Source organism: Podarcis bocagei, assembly GCF_964188305.1.
Source record: "Podarcis bocagei genome assembly, chromosome: 2".
Lineage (NCBI taxonomy): Eukaryota > Metazoa > Chordata > Lepidosauria > Squamata > Lacertidae > Podarcis > Podarcis bocagei.
The window spans coordinates 47,699,688-47,718,882 of record NC_138126.1 but is presented as its reverse complement, the minus strand read 5'-3'; the positions used below and the strand labels follow the sequence as shown (position 1 = coordinate 47,718,882).

Here is a 19,195-nt window from a genome sequence, read left to right as displayed (position 1 = left end):
CTCTCCACTGTCCAACTCAAAAGAATTCATTACATTTTCTACACAGTTTATTAAGGGAACCCATCAAAGCAATGCAAACATCAAGTTACAGATAACACTTGTTGCTCATTTATGATTTGAAAGAGATCACGCCTCTTCAGTCGTTTTACAACACTGGATCCCAGAATCTAGAAGCCTGTGAATTAAGCACAACACTCTCAAATCCACAGTTGAGCAATACTTTCCTTTGGTTCCACAGCACTAGCATTCAAATTCTCCAGAACTCTTCACCGGGCTGATGAGAGTTCTAGTCCTAAATGCCCTGAGAGCACCAGGTTGATGTTAAAAGCAGCAGATGGAAACCAGCAAATGAAGGAGAAAAACTAGGTTGGATGCTGAAGCCACTATCTGCATCAGAACCCATTCAATGATCTCTATCCCGTGTCAAAGGTTCAGGGGTGAAAGCAGAAAGGAAATCCCCTTGTTGCCGGTCATCCAATTTGATTTGCATGTTGGCTACTAATAAGGTACTAATGCACTGTTGTGATGATTTGCTCCTTTGGCACATAGGGAAAAATAACTTTCATGACAAGAATCATGATTTCCAGAAGCACATACCTTGCTTGTTACAGAAAACCTGGTCCAAAGGTCTCGTGTTGTGGCTGGGAACAAGGGGTTTATCCTACACCTGAGTTTCCCCACTGCAAAGTTAAACCTGACTTGTACACAGAAAGGCAGAGTGGTCTGATATGCAAAGAGCTAGGTGTGCATCTCAAGGTCCCGAGTGTTAAGTCTTGCCTTTGCTGGGACCTGCATGCACGGCCTTCCAAAGCAGCTCACTACCGTTATTCCCCTCCTTTGTGAAACTGAAATAATTATAGCCTATTCCCCTGGATTGTTGATATCTGTACTTGTTGTTGTTGTTGTTTAGTCGTTTAGTCATTTCCGACTCTTTGTGTCCCCATGGACCAGACCACGCCAGGCACTCCTGTCCTCCACTGCCTCCCGCAGTTTGATCAAACTCATGCTGGTAGCTTCAAGAACACTATCCAACCATCTCGTCCTCTGTCGTCTCCTTCTCCTTGTGCCCTCAATCTTTCCCAACATCAGGGTCTTTTCCAGGGAGTCTTCTCTTCTCATGAGGTGGCCAAAGTATTGGAGCCTCAGCTTCAGGATCTGTCCTTCCAGTGAGCACTCAGGGCTGATTTCCTTCAGAATGGATAGGTTTGATCTTCTTGCAGCCCATGGGACTCTCAAGAGTCTCCTCCAGCACCATAACTCAAAAGCATCAATTCTTCGGCGATCAGCCTTCTTTATGGTCCAGCTCTCACTTCCATACCTCACTACTGGGAAAACCATAGCTTTAACTATACGGACCTTTGTTGGCAAGGCGATGTCTCTGCTTTTTAAGATGCTGTGTAGATTTGTCATTGCTTTTCTCCCAAGAAGCAGGCGTCTTTTAATTTCGTAATAGAACTTTGGGAAGCATTGTGTGTGTAGCAGTACATCTTACAAGTTGCTGTCCCTTCCCGATTCGATCTGCTCTTGGAGCAAGAGGCGATGAAAATAAATCAATAAATCAAATCCTTACCAAAGAAGAGAAGGCAACCCCACATCAAGGGGGAAGCTCTTGGGTGTGGCCTCGCCAGCTCCACTCCCAGCCGCCTGACACGCGAGAAGAGAAGCCGCCTCTTCCACCTGAGAGGGTCGGAGGAGGGGCTGACGGGAGGTGCGGCCCGCCGGCTCTTCGCCCGCTCCCCATTTTCCGACAGCCAGCCGGGGAGTGCTTGGACTTAAGGGACTCCGGGAGAGCAAAAAGGCCGGAGCGGCGGCGGCAGCAGCCAGAAGGAGGGGCGGACCCTCCGCACACACAGCCCCTTCGCGCCCCCCGCCCCCCTTGGCAACAGCGCCGCTGGGACTCCGTCCAGATTTCCTCCCCGCTGCCTGTGGAGAGCCGCTTGGTTTCCTTGTCTCTCCGATGTGCATCGCGGAAAGCGCTAAGGCGGGCTCCCGCTGAGGAGAAGGAGGAACTGCAGCGTTGCAACGGGAGTTGGCAGATTATGCTCACAAGCGGCGGCGGCGGCACCACCACCACCACCACCAGCAGGTAACTCCCGCCTTTCGAGGGGGAGCGGATTCCCCAGCAAGCGGTGCAAGAAGAGCAGCCGCTGCTGCCGCTTTTTCTTTCTTCCTTTCTGTGGCTCTGCAAGCAGCTTTGGCTCCGGAGCGAAGTGATGCCGCGGCGTCCGGGCGCTCTCCCTGCCTCGTGCCGGCGGGGTGTCCTGCTGCCCCTCTATGCCGGGGTTTGGTTCGGGGGTGCGCGCGCGCGTTGCCTGGGCTTCGTCCGCGCGCTCCTCCTCCCACGTGTTGCGCCCGCCGGGCCTCCTCCTCCTCAGTCTTCCCGCGCTGAGGATCCGGCGGCCCTCCAGATGGTGGCTGGACTGCAAACTCCCATCACTTGCCTGACCATTGGCGGTGCCGATGGGAGCTGAGGTGACGTCTGTCAACATCTGGAGGGCCGCAGGTTCCCTGCTCAGCGCCTTTACTCGGCCCTAAGTCCCGCGGAGTTCGGTAAGAGTGTTTACAATTGCAGCCTAATTGCACTTACTGGAAAGTGCGTCCTCTTGAACGGAAAGGTTCAGTTTTGCTAGTGAGTGACGTCCAGTGTCTATAATGGGAGGTGCTGGGTCTGAAGAAACTGGCATCTTTGCAACTTCTCTGCAATCCTACATGCATGGAGCTGGTTTGATGGTAGTTACTTAGTAGGAAGGAAAAGGCACTCTGCATGTGGTCAGAGGCAATTCACCCTCTGCATTCTGGCTGAAATGCTTCCCAGGATAAGTGGTGGCAGCTCAGAAGAAGCCCTCTCTTCGTCCAATTTCTTTCACAGTCTGCTTCTACTTCTCGTCTGGTTTTGTCCTCACCTGTACACCAGCTGTTAATAGTTTTCTAAAAATAATAATAATTGCTCTTCTTCTTGTGGATGTTCTCATGCAGTCAAAGGAATGTCAGCCCTCAGGCCACTCCAGGCAGGGAGTCCCTTCTGAATTCTATAATATGTTGCATTGTCAACCAGCTGTTCAGCCCCCTGGGCCTGTCCTTTTGACAGCTCACCCCCATGGAGCAGGGAGGGCAGAGTAAATGGAAAAGGATGGAATCTTTGCACTGGAATCCCAAATAATTTCGCATCAGGGTGGCATCTTCGGATTGGGGATATCATCACAGCAACCCTACAAAGTAGATTAGATTGGTAATCTGGGGAGATTTGCTGAGCTGAACATGGATTCGCACCAGGTTCCCCGATCCAACATTCTAGCTACTGTACTTTGTGCGATGATTGTCCTAGATGACCCTTGGGGGTCCCTTCCAATTCTATAATTCTACGATGGTAAGTCCCCCCCCCCCAGCCCATAATTTGTATAACACCTTTTAAGGCTTGAGGCACACTGTCACCATTTATTCTCCTTTTACAGATTGGAAACTGAGGCCAAGGCCTTACCCAGATGGCCAATCAAAACACATGCTACCCACATTTCAGCCTTTGTGGGATGCTACAAGCCTTACATGAAAGGCAATGAAGTGATAGCCAATCCATGAATAAGATGTAGAGGTGTGGGAGCCATATTTTAACATCTGTGCAGATGTACCATCTGGCTATGGAAACAGAGGGAACAGCCTTCAAAGAACTAAGGAAATCCTCATTTTTAAAGCAAAAAGTACATGAAATGAAAGAGGAACATAGGAGGCTGACTTCTGCTAGGCCAGATTATTTGTAGTCTGGTACTGTCTACTGGCACAGGGTCTCATGCAGATGGGGCGTTCCGAGGGGGGTGGTCTGCCTCGGGTACCATTCCAAAGGGCGGGGGGTTGACAAAATGCCGACCCTCAATTGGTGGCACCCTCCAGGACGCATGCCACTCCCCCTGGGACACGTGCCACTCCGGGTACTGGAGCAGGTTGCTTCGCCTCTGCATGCAGAGGTCATTCCTCATCATGTAATACTAGCTGGAGATGCCAGGGGTTGAGTCTGGGACCTTCTGCATGCCAACCACATGCTCCACCCGTGAGCTATGGCTCTACCCTCCATCCCATACACCAATGCTGCAGGGTAGGGGGAAGTTTTGTTCACTATAATTAGAATGAATGCAATAACTTTTTTAGGTGGTGGTGTGGAAATTACATTTTTCCCTGTGGTGTGACCAAAAAAAAACCCCAGAATCCAAGCTGCAGAAATGCAATAACTCTGTAACACATAAGGAACAATAATGCTAAAACAATCATGCATTTACTGTGGAAAGGACCCTGAAAGTTAGCAACTTTCCAAGACTTATCTTGTGGTTTGTGGCTGAGCTGGAACTTCAATCCGACATCATATGGTAATGCTGTCCACTGAATGCACTTGCTCTTGCCAAGTCAAAAGTGGTTTCCTGAGGCTATGAATATTAGGCCAAGGTGACCCACCTGTTCATGCATATTGCTTTCAGGACTCCAGCGGAAGACTGGAGTAACTAGCAGTTAGTTAGGCAAAGAAAGTGGAAGGACTCCAGAGTGACGCTCTGATGATTTGAAATAACTTTCTGGCATGGTTTTGCTTAATGTGGAAACGGGAATCCCCATATTCTATCTAGAGGGTGGGTCCCATTCCTGAGTCTCTGCTCACTTTGGTTACTTATCTTGCATCTTTCAAGGTCCAGAAAGCCTCGCACAAAACCCAGAGCTACTCCAGTGAAGTATGCCTTGGCACCTGTTTTAACAGTAAAGTGTCAGATGAAATATGTGCCCAGGGGGAGCTTGGAGGCAAAAGGAAAGGAAAATCCAAGGCACTAGAAAACCCGAGAACTTAGGAGTAGAAGCACAAAACAGGGAGCAAAAAGCAGCTGGAGGAGAGAGGTGCTGTGAAGGGCTGGGCAGCTGTGCCTAGGGTGGCAGGTTTTACTGTCTGTACTGTACACACCTTTTGCCCCAAGGCAGAGATCTTTTCTCAGCTCCTGCAAAGCTATTCAAAGACACTCATTTGTGAGCTTTGTTTGCCTTTCCCAAGGGCTGCAGGGGATTAGTCTGAAGATGTGTGGTGAACACGGACTCCTCTGGATGAGCAGGACATGAAAGGGGTGGGAGACATAGAAAAGCACAGTTTTTACACTTATGTCTGTGTCTGTTCTGTCACACCTACACAGATGTATGTGCTCAGTCTGTTCTGTGTGCACACGAAGCATCTTCGATAGTAATATACGCCATTTGCATGCAGTGAATCTCCTGACACTGCAGGCACTGTGATCTCCGGCACAGTTAGAATTGCATGTGGATAGTGATGTGTGTGCAACTTGCTGTGAGGCTGGCCCCAAAATTACTCAGGAGAACAACATAGTCCTGGCACTCTACTTGAGTCATGCATATGTCATTGTGTACAATGGTGCTTCCTCTTTGATGAGTATGCCTGGTATTAAAATGGAAAGAATCCCCAAATGTGTAAATGTGTGATACTTGGGAGCTTAATCCCTTGGCACGAGAGCGAGCAGTTCCATGAATAGATCACCGGGCGTTATTTCCTTTCCTTTTTTCCAAAAAGTGGCTTGGGATGCATGTAGCTTGGAGTAGGACTATGGGGCAGAGAGAGTTTTAACTCTTTGCCCCTGCACCAACCATGCAATGCAAATGTATTGCCTTCCTAAAGCTGCTGTTAGCATCAGAGGGGGAAAACATACAGACACACAAACTGTACCTGTATCTCTCTCCCTCTCCTCCTCCCGCCAGAGCTCCAATCCAAATTTGGGCATGGCTGTTTTTTAGAAGAGGAAAATTGCATTGGGACTTCTGTGACTGACAGTGTAATCCTATGCAGAAGTAAGTTCTATTGAGTTCAGGGAGATTTACTTTCTGGAATATGTGTGCAGGATTGCATCCTGAATCTCCCATGTTGGCACTAGTTTAGCCTTCTGGTGCTTCTGTAGGACGAGAGCAGTAAAGCCAGGGCTTAATTTTTTTTTAGACCATCTAAATTCTGAGCAACCAAATTCTGTGCTAAGAAAGCTGAATTCTGTGACTAGTATGAATTATGAACATTTTCATAATCTATCCAATTCTCCTTAATTTGTTCTGTTGTTTTTTCCCCTCTTGCGAAAAAAAAAAAGGTTTTGATGGAAGCCCTGACCTCTGAGCACTGCAACTTTTGTCCAGTCACCTTCTGATATTTCAGTAAGTGTTTCCCACGTTCCATTGAGCATCTTTACAGTCAAAAGGGCTGGGAACTTGCAGTTTTAAAAAGGAAAGCTAAGATTGTCGGCACATTCAGCCAAAGTTACATTTTTCTGCACTCTTGTAAAACCGCATAGTAGGCACAGCACTGAGTAAAGCTCTCAGCAGCAGGCGTGGTTCTGGCTTGGCACGTAGGAGACTTAGGGTAGTTCAAAGGGGGGAAAGTATTCGACTCTGCTGCTTACCTTTCTTTTTTGACAGGGAAGCCCTATCAAAGTATGCTCCAAACCAGCTGAACAGCTATGATGCATTGACCCTGTTGCAAAAAAGAGAGGATTGATATCTTTTGTGCAACATTCTTTGAATGATCCAATCCAGTATAGTAGGTGTGTGTTAGCATCTTGGGCCTGAAGGCTGATGATGACTGTGGCCTCATCTGCACAGTACAGTTAAAGCAGCATTATGCCACTTTAAACAGCCTCCCCCCCCCCCGAATCCTGGGAAGAGTGGTTCATTAACAGTGCTGAGAGTTCTTAGGAGATTCCCTGTTCCCTTCATAGAACTACAATTGCTGGAGTGGTTTTGCAGTTAGTCCCTTTTCCCATGGAACCCCTGGGAATTGTAACTCTGCGGCAGGAATGGGGAGTCTCCTAATGACTCTCAGCACCCTTAATGAACTACACTTCCCAGGATTCTTTGGGGGGAGCCATGACTGTTGAAAGTGGTATGATGCTACTGTACTTCAATTTATAGTGCAGACAGGGTTTACGGGGCATAATCCACAACACTGAAGAATGTCAATAGGCATCTTAATTCATTGGTCTTATGCCTGTTATAGCTCAGCTGCAGAGCTTGGGTTGCCATAGGCATCCCACTTACAATTAATAATATTAACTATGCAAAAACAAAGTACAAGGAGGTCTCTTGTCTGACTCTTCCAGGAGTACTTGATTGCTGCAAAGTAGCACATGGCTGGCCAGGAAATTGATGGTCTTGGAACTGAGACAGGCTTCCGGGAGGTAGGGTGGTAGGCTCCAGTGTGGTGTAGTGGTAAAGAGCGGTAGTCTCATAATCTGGGGAACCGGGTTCGCGTCTCCGCTCCTCCACATGCAGCTGCTGGGTGACCATGGGCTAGTCACACTTTTCTGAAGTCTCTCAGCCCCACTCACCTCACAGAGTGTTTGTTGTTGGGGAGGAAGGGAAAGGAGAATGTTAGCCGCTTTGAGACTCCTTCGGGTAGTGATAAAGCGGGATATCAAATTCAAAATCTTCTAGGGATTTCCAAGCTGCAATTGTACTGCAGGAGCTGAATGCAGCGCTATGATAATTCTCTGTGCAACTGACACCACCAGAGTGCCAGCCCTTTCCTATTTATACAGTGGTACCTCGGGTTAAGAACTTAATTCATTCTGGAGGTCCGTTCTTAACCTGAAACTGCTCTTAACCTGAGTTACCACTTTAGCTAATGGGGCCTCTTGCTGCTGTTGCGCCGCCGCCGCCCGATTTCTGTTCTCATCCTGAAGCAAAGTTCTTAACCTGAGGTACTATTTCTGGGTTAGTTGAGTCTGTAACCTGAAGCGTCTGTAACCCGAGGCACCACTTTATGTCTTACCAGGATTTTCATTCTGTTCTTTGGTCATCTCTTGTTGAGGTACTACATACTTCCAGTATGTATGTCAGCCTTTCTCAACCTGAGGGTCCCCAGATGTTGAACTACAACTCCCATCACCCCCAGCTAGCAAGGCCAGAGCTCAGGGATGATGGGAGTTGTAGTCCAACAGCATCTGGGGAACTACAGGTTGAGAACTGCTGCTCTAGATGTTGCTGTACTATAGCTCCCATCATCCCTGAGCACTGGTCATGTTTTTATCATGCTTGCAGTCGCCAGTACCAGTGTGGATGACTAGAACTAGGACTGTCAAGTGAGGTGTTGCCGTGATTTTGAAGCAACTTGCAACTGCTCATGTTACGTTCTTGCCTCCTGAGCCATCATCTTTTCTCTTGTTCTCTTTTACAGACTCCCACAATGAGAGGGGAGATGCTGTTCCTCACTGCGCTCCATGCCACGCTCTTTGCTTCAGCGCAAGTTATGGCTCAGAAAAGGGAGAGAGGTAGGTGGATTGTGACATGTGTAACACTATGGAATGGTTCCATGGCTCAGAGTATGTGCTCAGCATCTGAAAGAGCAGGGCCTGGGCCGGGGGGTGGGAATCCTCCAGTGGAGACCTTTAGGGCCACTGTCAGTCAGAAGACCAGGGCTGGTCTACCTCAATGTAAGGCAGCTTTGTGTCTTCATCTGTGCATGCTAAGAACATTAAAAAAAAAACCCCACACGGGTGCTATGCAACTATATGGTTGCACAAGGATTAGCAGTAGCACAATGGTTCCCCCCCTCTCCTCCAACCCTGTGCACCCTGCCCCATACCCAAATCTGTTGCAGAAGGTTGGAGGAACCCTCAGAATACATTTGGGAAAGGGAAAAGTAGGAGAATGTTCTGTTTTGCAAAGAGATTTTTTTGTTCTGATGGAACGTTCTCCTTAGCACTACTTTGAATACAACACATGCCAGAGTCCTATCCCAAGGATCTTAGTCTCCATTCCAGCAAGAGAGAGTGAAGGGAGAGGAGAGGGTAGCAAAAAGGGGGGGGGGGAAAGGGTGAAGGAATGGAATAGGAGAGGTGATGCTTCCAGCACCACTCGGAGGCTCATGCTAAGGGTGAACTCGGTTTGGCTGCATTGCCCTGCTGGAATGAAGATAGAGGTGGCATATGCATAGCTCTGACTCTCTCTGTTTACCAGAGACAGTCCCTGTTTTCTGATTTCTTTTTCCCTGGTGAAGCATTATCTCTGCATTGCAACCTTTGGAAGATGACAAAGATGGCTACCTGCAATGCACTAGGTCCCTTAGACACCAGAGAAGCTGCGAACAGAATAGAACTGCTTGCCATGCTAAGTTGTGCCTTCCCCATTCCTTTATCATGGGAATGCAAGGGACATGGTGTTGTGGAAGCAACTCTTTTGCGTGCGTAACCGTACTGCCTGCTGTGCCTTCATTTATTCATGCCTTGAGGAGAGCTGTGTATTGCCTGCTGTCCCTCTGCCTATGTATCATTTGCATATGTATCATACTGATTTGAGCATTAAAACTTTTGGAAAGAATCAGCACCTGAGTTCGTGGACTTTAGCTAGGATAAGCCAGGATACCTGGTGTAAGCAGCAGTGAGGCTGCTGGCAGGAAGTTGGGTGCACAGGTGCTCCTTCTCACCCATCTCTCCCGACCCCTTCCTGTCCTACTTACAGTCTCCAGGCATTTAACATCCTGGCTTTGAAATAAGCTGGGATTTGTTAGGCAACTTTAAACCATGGTTTAATGCTGGCTTCTGGCCCTCACTTCTTTAGAAGCATTCAACCATAGTTGCCAGCTCATGTGTAACAGAAAGATACGTTCATGTCATGAACCTGTCATGCAGGGTGCACTACCTAGAGCTACCCACCTGTCAAATGCGTGACTTTGCAAGTCTCCCTTCACTCCCATTTTAAACATCAAAATCTCTGGTTCAGAGGTTTCCCACCCATGCTACAAGCATGACAAGCGGTTTGATGGTTCCACCTACCCTAACCACAACTTAACACTGATAATTGCTCTGGCTTTGCTTCGAGATAGTTTGCCAAAGGTTTTGTTTCATGTTAGAGTGTTTATTTTGCCGAGAAAGGTCCATTGCACTTAGTGACCTTTCCTCTTCCACCCTTTCTCATCCTTCTCTCTTGCCTGAGAGCTTCCAGATCAAAGATAAGCATGCAAATGTTCTTGGCTACCTATCTAAAGTTTCTGTGTTCTCATTCATGTTCAATTCAGTGTCCCATTGGTACCAATACACTCACTTCCTCTTGATATCCAAGGAGAAGGAGTTCATAGTTTTAAAAACTGATTTTCCCCTTGAGGAGCATATTGTGGCTCCGTTGAGTGGAAACTGAGCATCTTATAGCTCCACTGAGGTGTCAAGGACTGGCTTCTCTGCAAGTGTTTGCAGGTAGGCTTGCACTTTCCCATAGCACCTGGCAGCAGGAGGAAAAAAAACAATTAAAAAAACCATCTTCAAAAATGTTGGGCTCCACTCCCTGACTGTGTGTCTGGGATGAAGCAAAGGAATTTACCATGGTCCCTTTGTTACAGAAAAAGACACTCCTAAATTTCACCTCCTGAATCAAAAATTGTGATTCTAGATAGCATTTCTTTCCCCACTTCAGCTGTGCCAGTTATTAAGCCAGGACTTGCTGTCTCCTTTTTCCCCTCCAATCCTTCCATAGGATGGAGACTTGGGAATTGAGAGGGCCAGTTATGGACTTGATGCACAAAGAGGGAAAGAGTCAGTCACCCTCTTGGAATAGGAATGGTTCTGTCTGCCCCTGTGGGAGCTGGAGCCCCAAGCTATCTCTTTCTGATGACTTAACTCTAAAGGAATGTGGTGTGTATGAGGCACTGAAGTAACTCCCAGTGTAAAGGACACCTGATTGGTGTGCAGATACGTTTCTGTCTGCTTTGTGAGTGGCTGTGAATGGCAGCAGTGAATGCAACGCTAACCTGAGAATACACAGCCCTTTCTGTAAAAGGCTTCTGGTACGGGCTTTTGGCCTGTATAGAAGCAGGGTGCAAGGCTGGCCATACCCAGCCTCTGACCCCTAAATGGAATGCCTATCATGTTTCTGTATTTCATGTGATAACGAACCATCTGAGCCATGGGTTGCTGTTTTACAGTGGTCTGCTCCAACGTCTACACGGCCGACATTGTGTTCCTGGTGGACGGATCCTCTAGCATTGGAAGAGCCAACTTCCAAATGGTCCGGAACTTCATGGAGGGGCTGGTAGCCCCTTTTGTCAATGTGGTGGGTGAGAGAGGGGTGCGCTTTGGAGCTGTGCAGTACAGTGACGAACCCAGGTGAGTCCCAGCCTCTCTGTCCTCCAGCAGTATTTGCAGGAGCTGCAAATTCATGGTAGATGGGTCTATCCAATGGCGGCTGCTGCTTTCATATGGGACCTCTCTGATCAGAGGCAGTGTATTGCTGAATACCAGGAGCTGAGGAGGAAAAGCAGCAAGGGAGGATCCTTGCCTTCATGCCCTGCCCATAGGCTTTCCAGAGGTGCCTGATGGATGACTGTTAAAAAGAGCGTGTGAGCTGGACTAGACTGGCCCTCAGCCTGATCCAGCAGGGCCTTTCTCATAGTGCAGGTGGCTAACTTGTGACCCTTCAGGTCTTTGTAGTTGGACTCCTATCAGCCCTAATCTATATGGCCCAATAGTCTGGGATGATGGAAGTTGGAGTCCATCAACATCTGAATCTGGCACCCCTGTCTTATAGGCTACTATAGAATAGCCTTCCTCCAACCTGTTGGATGTTGTTGAACTCCAGCTCCCCTCAGACCTAGCCAGCCAATGGCCAATTGTTGAGGATGATGGGAGTTTCAGACCAACAACATCTTGAGTCCACCATGTTGGGGGAAGTGTTCTAGAGCTTTCCATTGTCATAATGTAGATCTGTAGAGAGCTTCTTTTCAGTTAGGCATTTGGCTGATTAACATTATATGGCCTTTTAAATGTGTCTGTGGGAGGAGGGGTATTAGTTTGTTTCGCCTTTGTTTTATTATGCATTTTGTGTTTTCATTTTGCATGTTTATGTTGTGAACTGCCTTGTGGTTTTTGGATGAAGGGCGTTATACAAATTCAGTAACTAATGATGATAATAGTAATAGCTTAAGCTGGCTATAAAAATGGCTAGGGTGTCTTTTTTTTTTACTTTCAACTTGAGACTTTAGCTCTTTTTTCAAATATAAAAGAAACCTGGATTCACAGCATGGTCTCATTTTCCTTTTCTGAAGAGCCAACCACTCCACTTACACCTGGAGAAACTCCTTAAGAGCACCACTGGGAATTTCTGAAAAACTTTTTGGTGATGCACAAGGCTGCCCATAAAGAAATGGTGGCTCATTCGGTGGATTCCACTCAAGAGATGGGCTGGCAGGGCCTGTGACTTCTGCTCCTGCCTCCTGCCTCCTCCCCTGACCTTTCCTTTTGTTTTGATCCCAGGACCGAGTTCACGTTCTCCACATACCGCAATGGGACAGCGGTGATGAAGGCTGTCCGAGAGATGGCCTACAAGTCTGGGAACACGCGGACAGGGGCAGGCTTTCGCCATGTGGCAGATAACTTCTTTGGAGCCAGTCAGATCCGGCCTAATGTTCCAAAGGTACCGTGAGAGAGTGTCTTCTGCTAGATCAGAGAGAAGGGTGGCTGGATGGGTGGGAAGTCAGTACCCAAAGCAGCAGGGTAATATGCTGATGGGACTTCTTAGCCTCCTGGTGGCCTCCCTTTTGGGTTCTGGCAGTGTTGGAGCATGCATGTCATGAAGCTGAATAATTAGCTATCACTGTCTTTGGGAAGGTTCATAGAGACAGAAGGGGGGCTACCCCCAGGCTGTGATGATGCACATTCCTTTAAAATAGGTCGCATGCAGCAACCCCTCACCATTCCCCCTGCATCTGAGCTACCCGGCTTAGGTGAAGGATCCAAAAAGTTTGCACCAATGTAAATTCAGAAAGAGGCACTTTGCTACAACTCCTTGTTGAGGGTACCTCCATGGCTTATAACTTTCCCTTCTCTGCATCAGATCTGCATCCTCATCACAGATGGAAAGTCTCAGGATGAAGTTGAGGGGGCAGCTGCAAAGCTGAAGGATCAAGGCATTAAAGTCTTTGCTGTGGGTGAGTGTCTACTGCATTCAGGTCCCGTGAGAGATTGGGACCCAGGAAGGACAACATTTGTGAGAACTTCTCCCTTCCTCCATCCCCCATACAGTCGTATCTTCCCGTAATCTCTGGCTCCTACCATCTGCTCCCTCACCCTGCTGCTGGTTCTCTGTATGAAAAAGCAGAGCTCGGTGGGTGATGCTGGTTAACATCTATACCAGTTCCTACTTGCCACATGAGGAGGCCTAGGCAGGGAACAAGGACTTTGCAAGCAGGTGATGAGCCTCCTAGTTTTGTTATCCCTGGCAATCTTCCCTCTCACAGATGGCACATGTACCTGGGGTGAACATGTGGAAGTGGTTGGTTATAGTGAGAGCAGGATGCTGGATTAGATGGGCCATTGGTCTGATCCATCAGGGCTCATTTTATGCTTTTAACATTTTCAAAAAAACCCTAATAAGAAGATATAGACACCCCCCCCCCCAAATGTTATATCTCAACAGTGGTGAATCACATATGATTTTGAATGTTGAACACGTGCAATTGTCCCTTCTTCAACAAGCCATGAAAATATCTTGTGTTGCAGTGTTGGCTGCAGCATCGCATGAGGGTACAATGCTAGCCTGTTTGGGTCTGTTACAATTAGGAGAGAAATTGGCACAGTCCTTGTGTGGGTTGCAGGCACTGTCTGTACCTGTCACTTACAGCAGCCCTCTACTTAAAGTGCTCACATGGTGGCAAGGGGAGGGCTGTAGCTTGGTGGTAGAACATCTGCTTTGGATGCAGAAGGTCCAAGTTTCAACTCCTGGAATGTAAGGAATTGAGGAATGAAAATCTCCTCTGTCTGAGACTAGAGAGCAGCTGCCTGCTCATTGTAGGCAATAGTCATCTGCCCTTCACCGTAAACAATACTAAGCTAGAGTGACCGATGGTCAGATTTCCTATGTTCTTGCCTTAGCCTGTTATCAAGGGCCATTATGTATCCAGGACTATGCATAGAGAGGACCCCACACTCCAGTGCATGAAAAAGACAGAGGGTTAGGAAACCCCAAAGAAGGGGGAAATGTAGGTCTGAAGGCGGTTGAAGATGATTGCTACCAAAGTCCTCTGTTTCCTACTCAGGCATCAAGAACGCGGACAGCAGCGAGCTGACCAAAGTGGCTTCCACCCCCACGGAGGATTATTTCTTCTTTGTCACTGACTTTAAAATCCTCTCAACTCTCTTGCCGCTGGTGTCGCGGAGGGTGTGCACCAGCACCGGGGGCATCCTACAGCCAGCAGGTAAAAGGTTCGGGGTGGGGTGCAGGTGCCGCTCAGCTTTGAAGTGCTGCTTCGGTCCTGATTCTCTCTCTCTCTCTCTGGCAAGGGTTGCAAGGGGTTAATTCCCAGCCTGCCCTGTTTCCATGGAAATGCATCAGCAAATCCTGGAGGAAGCTCCTGATCTAATCAATGTGATACTCCACCAGGAACCCTGACCTAAGCTCAGTGTTGGTTTAACCTCACCCTGCGGGTGGGTAGCATTCAATCTTCTTACCCTCCAGTGCTTGCTGGTGTCAACATAAGTTGCTCATCATTCTACAAATCCTTCCAGCTTTTTTGTTTGTGTGGGTTGGGGGGGGGGAAGGAACTGCTTTTCTGAAATTCTTGGCCTTTGCTCACCTTACCTTCTGGGCCTGTGGTGAGCTGCATGTGCCAGCAAGGATCTTGATTTATTCTCTCTGTTTCCTCCCCTCCACTTTAAGGTACAGAGACATATGGTGGCCCCTCGAATTTGGTCTTCCTGGAGCAGGGAACAGATATGCTGAGGATCCGCTGGACAGCAGCTGGTGGTCCTGTAATAGGCTACAAAGTCCAGTATGTGCCTCTCACAGGCTTGGGGCAGCAAATAACAGCTGAGAGGCAGGAGGTGAGGCTTCCCATTTCAGCGCAGTCCTAGGTGTCTTTACCTAGCTGTAAGTCACAAAAGGCAGGCGACTCCTAACTCCCCACTGATGGGGACCCTGCGGAGTGGTGGAAACCAGCACCACATCCACAGCCTGGCCACTCATGGCGGGGAAGGGGCGGGGAAAGCCTGAAGTGGATGCAGGGAATGGGACCAACTCCAACCCTTTGAGAGCAGCTTGGGAGCCAGCAGATCCCAGACCAGCTCAGCCCTTCTCTTGGAACACCCTGTTTTAGCGCTTTGTGGATACTGCCAGCAAGTTTTTCCGCCTGGCTGCATGTTTGGCAGGCAGAAGCGGGGAAATCTGTGCTGACAGAGTGACACTTGTGTCTGTCAGTCCACCGGCAGCAACTAGAAAGAGGCCAGCTCAGCTGGCAGAAGCGAGCCGAACAACATCTCTGCTCACTCCAAGCCCTCCTCCCCAAGCCCAGTGTAAGGAAGGCTTGGATTGTAGCTTAAAACATAAATGATGCATTTTATGTTGTTACCCCTGCCCTCCAGAGGTTTAAACTTAGGGTTGATAAGGAAGTAAATGTTGCAGATATTTTAGTCCAACCATCCCTACATATTGCCATCTTCCCTGGGGGGCGGAAATGAAATGGCTTCACAATTTGTGGAAATTTTACTTTTTTAAGCACCCAGGAATAAACTTGACCAGAGCTGTGTGTGCATTTACATTTTACTTTTGCACTGTTTACCCAGTTTATATGCCCTCCCTTACAAGCTGCAGTTAACTCCACAGAGAGAGAAAATAGAGAGGTCCATGGATCTTGCCTGTGTTTCCCCCCACTACTTTGGGGAGTTTGTGTGATTGGATAGAGATAAGGAAACCAGCGAAGAGAAATGGGTTAACCTGGGCTTGGTGCCTTCCAGATGTTTGGGGCCAACTCCTGTTAGGGGCTAGCCGGTGGGAGTTTGGGTCTGAAAGACCTGGAGGGCACCAGGTTGGCAAAGGCTGGGTTAGACACTCCTCCCTCAGTACCGTTGCTCCAGTTGAAACTCAAGGTTCTCCCTCTACCTGTCTTCTGTTGTGGCCCTTTGGCTGCTTCACCCAGGCTTTACTGTCCAGGTGCTCATTTAGTGTAAGAAGTCCCCCACACAGTTCACTATGTTATAGGAGGCCACTGGTAGTCATGGCTTCCTCCTTCATGTGCACGCAGTTAAAATGGATACAAGTGTTTTTGTCACACATGACTAGGGACTGATGCATTCGTCATACTGTCTGAAGCTATTTTTTCCATTCATTCCTGCTGTTGGACAGGTTAGTTTGGGACCTGGTGAGACGAGTACCGTGCTACGTGGTTTGAGGGGAGGCACAGATTACCTGGTGACTGTTATTGCTCAGTATGCCAACAGCATTGGAGAATCCGTGTCTGGCAAAGGACGTACTCGTGAGTAACGACTTCTGCCTCTGATAATCCCATATTTCCACAACTTCTTGGAGACGTTCTGTGTATGCCTCTTTGTGGTGACTCTTCACAAGAGCGTGATTTGTTTGGGTTTCCTTGTATGCATGTGGGCTTTGTGCATTTTCCTGTGTGAGGATTGCTTTCTGTGTGGGAACATGGTAGTTGGTATGTGAGTTAGTGTGTGAGGTGGCCGCATTTGGGACAATTGCAGCAGTAGGAGGTTCAATGAATGGTGCTTAGTCTGTGCAGTTGTAGCCTATTTTTGAGGAGGCTCAGGGAGGAAAAATGTAAGGAGTTGTATCCAACTAAATTTCACTGAGAGGAAACCCATTAAGTGTCCATTTATTTTAATGAGCCTACTCTGAGTTGGACTATATGTGTATGCAACCCACAGTTATTGAGGCTGACATTACTTTTGATCTTGGCATCACCATTAATACAGAAACCTTGGGTCTTTGGTGTCAGGCTCCAGATCCACCTGCTGCTTCCCTCCTTTTTAGAGCTCACATGCACCTTGCATGTATGCTGAGTTCATCATTGGAGACCTTTCTATGGGTGCCCGCACCTTCTGAAGTTAGGTACTTGACAACTGATGGCTGTGTCTTTTTGGCTGTGGCACCCCTTGCTTGGAATATTCTCCCCAGATAGGCTTACCTAACTTCTACTTACATGTCCCTTTGGCAAAGACCTTTTTATTTCCCTGGGCCTCCTTAAATACTAGTTGAATCTGGTTTTGCACTGCTTTTGTGATGCTCATGAGTTGTTCTTTTAACTGCTGCTATTAAAATCAAGTTGCCACTGTTGTGTTATATTTACACTGCAGGTACCAACTGTGTCATTACCAGTGGTGTCTTAAATGGTTTTTATGCACAGTAGTTTTATTGCTGTTAGGACTCGCTTTGGGAAGGAAGGACTGATTATAAAGTACAGATTCCTGTACTGCAGGGGGTTGGGCTAGATGACCCTTGTGGTCCCTTCCAACTCTACAGTTTTGTGATTCTATCATTTGTTTTTATTGACTTAACTGTGTTCAGAGCCTATTACTGAATATTGTTTTATATATACATGTGTATATATGTGTATATACATGTATGTGTGTGTATATGTATATATGTGTGTGTGTGTATACACACACACACAGTGGTACCTTGTTTTATGAACTTAATCCGTCCTGGAATTGCATTCTTAAACCAAGGCGTACTTTCCCATAGCAGTGGGGGACTCAATTTACAAGTGGAACACACTCAACAGGAAGCCAACCATGTTCTGCTTCCAAGGCAAAGTTCACAAACCAAAACACCTACTTCCGGGTTTGCAGCGTTCTTAATCCAAGTTATTCATAAACTAAGCTGTTCTTAAACCAAGGTCCCACTGTATATTATATATTAGTGCTGCCATCTTGGATTTTGTAACTGATGGTAGCAATAGGGAGGCTATTGATAGAATATGTCATATTCTCATTTGTGCATCCCACACAGCTCTTAACTCTAGGTAGTGGTGGATATAGCAGTACAGATTGAGACAATCTGAAATGCAGGGAGCAGGACTCACCTAAATTAGCTTATGACAACAGTTGCATGTTGGCCTTTGGTGTTACTCAGTTGCTCACTCTTACTCTTGGCTTAGCAAACTCCTTTTGTTTTTCTCCTCTTGGCACCCGCTGGTAACTGGGGCAGCTGCCTTCTTTTCATCTCGCACCCACTGTGTGTCTCATTCCCACATGAAGGGCACACAGACATATCTTCCTTCTCTTACAGAGGCTGTGTCTGGAGTGACAAATTTCCAAGTGTTGGATGCAGGACCCACCTTCCTTAGGCTGTCATGGGCCCCTGGTCTGGGTACCCTACAGGGCTATAGGCTCACGTATCTGGGCAGAGGTGAGTGAAGATCATGGCAGGGTTGGCACTTACGGATCGGAAATACCAATCAGTCCTGTTGTTAGGTGGAAGCGCTGCAGAACAACTGTGAGACTGACTGAACTCTTTCAAGAGCTTTAAAGGCTGCTGCTTTCACCTGCACTGTAAACCATCATTGGACACAGCATTTCCCACCCACCCCTTAAGCAGCTGCCAGCTAAGCAGAGTAAATGCTGAGGGTGATGATGTTGTGCCTGAATTGTTGCCAAGAAGTACCAGGAGGCAACACGGGCTCTGGGCAGCGGTCATAGGTTATAAGCTAATTTGGTCCTAAGAGGATACTGAGAAGCAACTCTGGGAAATCTTTAGAATGCCTCCTGGTTTTATATCTGGGATAAGAATGTAAGAAGAGCCTGCTGGATCAGGCCCATGGCCCACCTAGTGCAGTATCCTGTTCTCACAATGGCCAACCAGATGGCTGCAGAAAGCTTGCAAGCAGGACCCAAGTCCAATAGCGCTCTGCCCACCTGTGATTCCCAGAAACAAGAATTCAAAGACATCTTGCCTCTGACAGTGGAGCTAGAACATAGCCATTGTGGCTGTTGGGTGGGTGCTGTTGTCATGTTTTCCTTGCCTTTCAAGGCTCCAGCTGCAGCAGGAGGGCAAGCAGTGCTCTTTGGTGGAAGCCAGGCTGTTGATCAGAAGAGAGAAGCTCAGCCACGCTGGAGTTTTCAGAAGCACAGCTCAGCCCCGCTCTTGTGGCAGGAGCTCTTGTTGACGAGGCTTACGCCCTGTGTAATAGCACAGTTTGAAAACAAAGCCTTGAGACAGTGTGGGGTGGAGGAACAGCTTGTGCCAGTGCGTGGAGTCCCTCTGTGCAGCTGTGAACGTGCTGCCTGAGCATCTCCTCGTGTGCCTGAGTGTCGCAATACATGCGCGTTGTTGCCACAGTTTAGGTTGTGCTGCGAGAGAGAGTCCAGGCTTGGGGGAGTGGAGGCTGTTTGGAAGATTCCCTCTACCATTTCCTGTGTTTTGTGCTTGTTGGAAGCTGCACCTGGAGCTGCCCCTCCCC

The 19,195-nt window shown here is 47.9% G+C and overlaps 1 protein-coding gene across 5 annotated transcripts in view; it reads left to right on the top strand.

Annotated features, from left to right (window-relative positions):
* Positions 1–1,276: 1,276 nt before the first annotated feature.
* COL7A1 (collagen type VII alpha 1 chain) overlaps positions 1,277–19,195 on the top strand; it is a 121,106-nt gene continuing 103,187 nt past the window's right edge. For 4 of the 5 annotated variants that reach the window (XM_081183909.1, XM_081183908.1, XM_081183910.1 and 1 more), the window contains exons 1-9: positions 1,277–2,086; positions 8,192–8,285; positions 10,931–11,111; positions 12,258–12,417; positions 12,838–12,931; positions 14,039–14,197; positions 14,659–14,822; positions 16,120–16,249; positions 18,025–18,144. In XM_081183909.1, the coding sequence (XP_081040035.1) occupies positions 8,201–8,285; positions 10,931–11,111; positions 12,258–12,417; positions 12,838–12,931; positions 14,039–14,197; positions 14,659–14,822; positions 16,120–16,249; positions 18,025–18,144 (1,093 nt within the window). In that variant the 5' untranslated portion in view covers positions 1,277–2,086; positions 8,192–8,200. Of the gene's footprint in view, positions 2,087–8,191; positions 8,286–10,930; positions 11,112–12,257; positions 12,418–12,837; positions 12,932–14,038; positions 14,198–14,290; positions 14,427–14,658; positions 14,823–16,119; positions 16,250–18,024; positions 18,145–19,195 lie in introns of those variants that run through there. The other variant, XM_081183911.1, reaches the window with a different exon arrangement.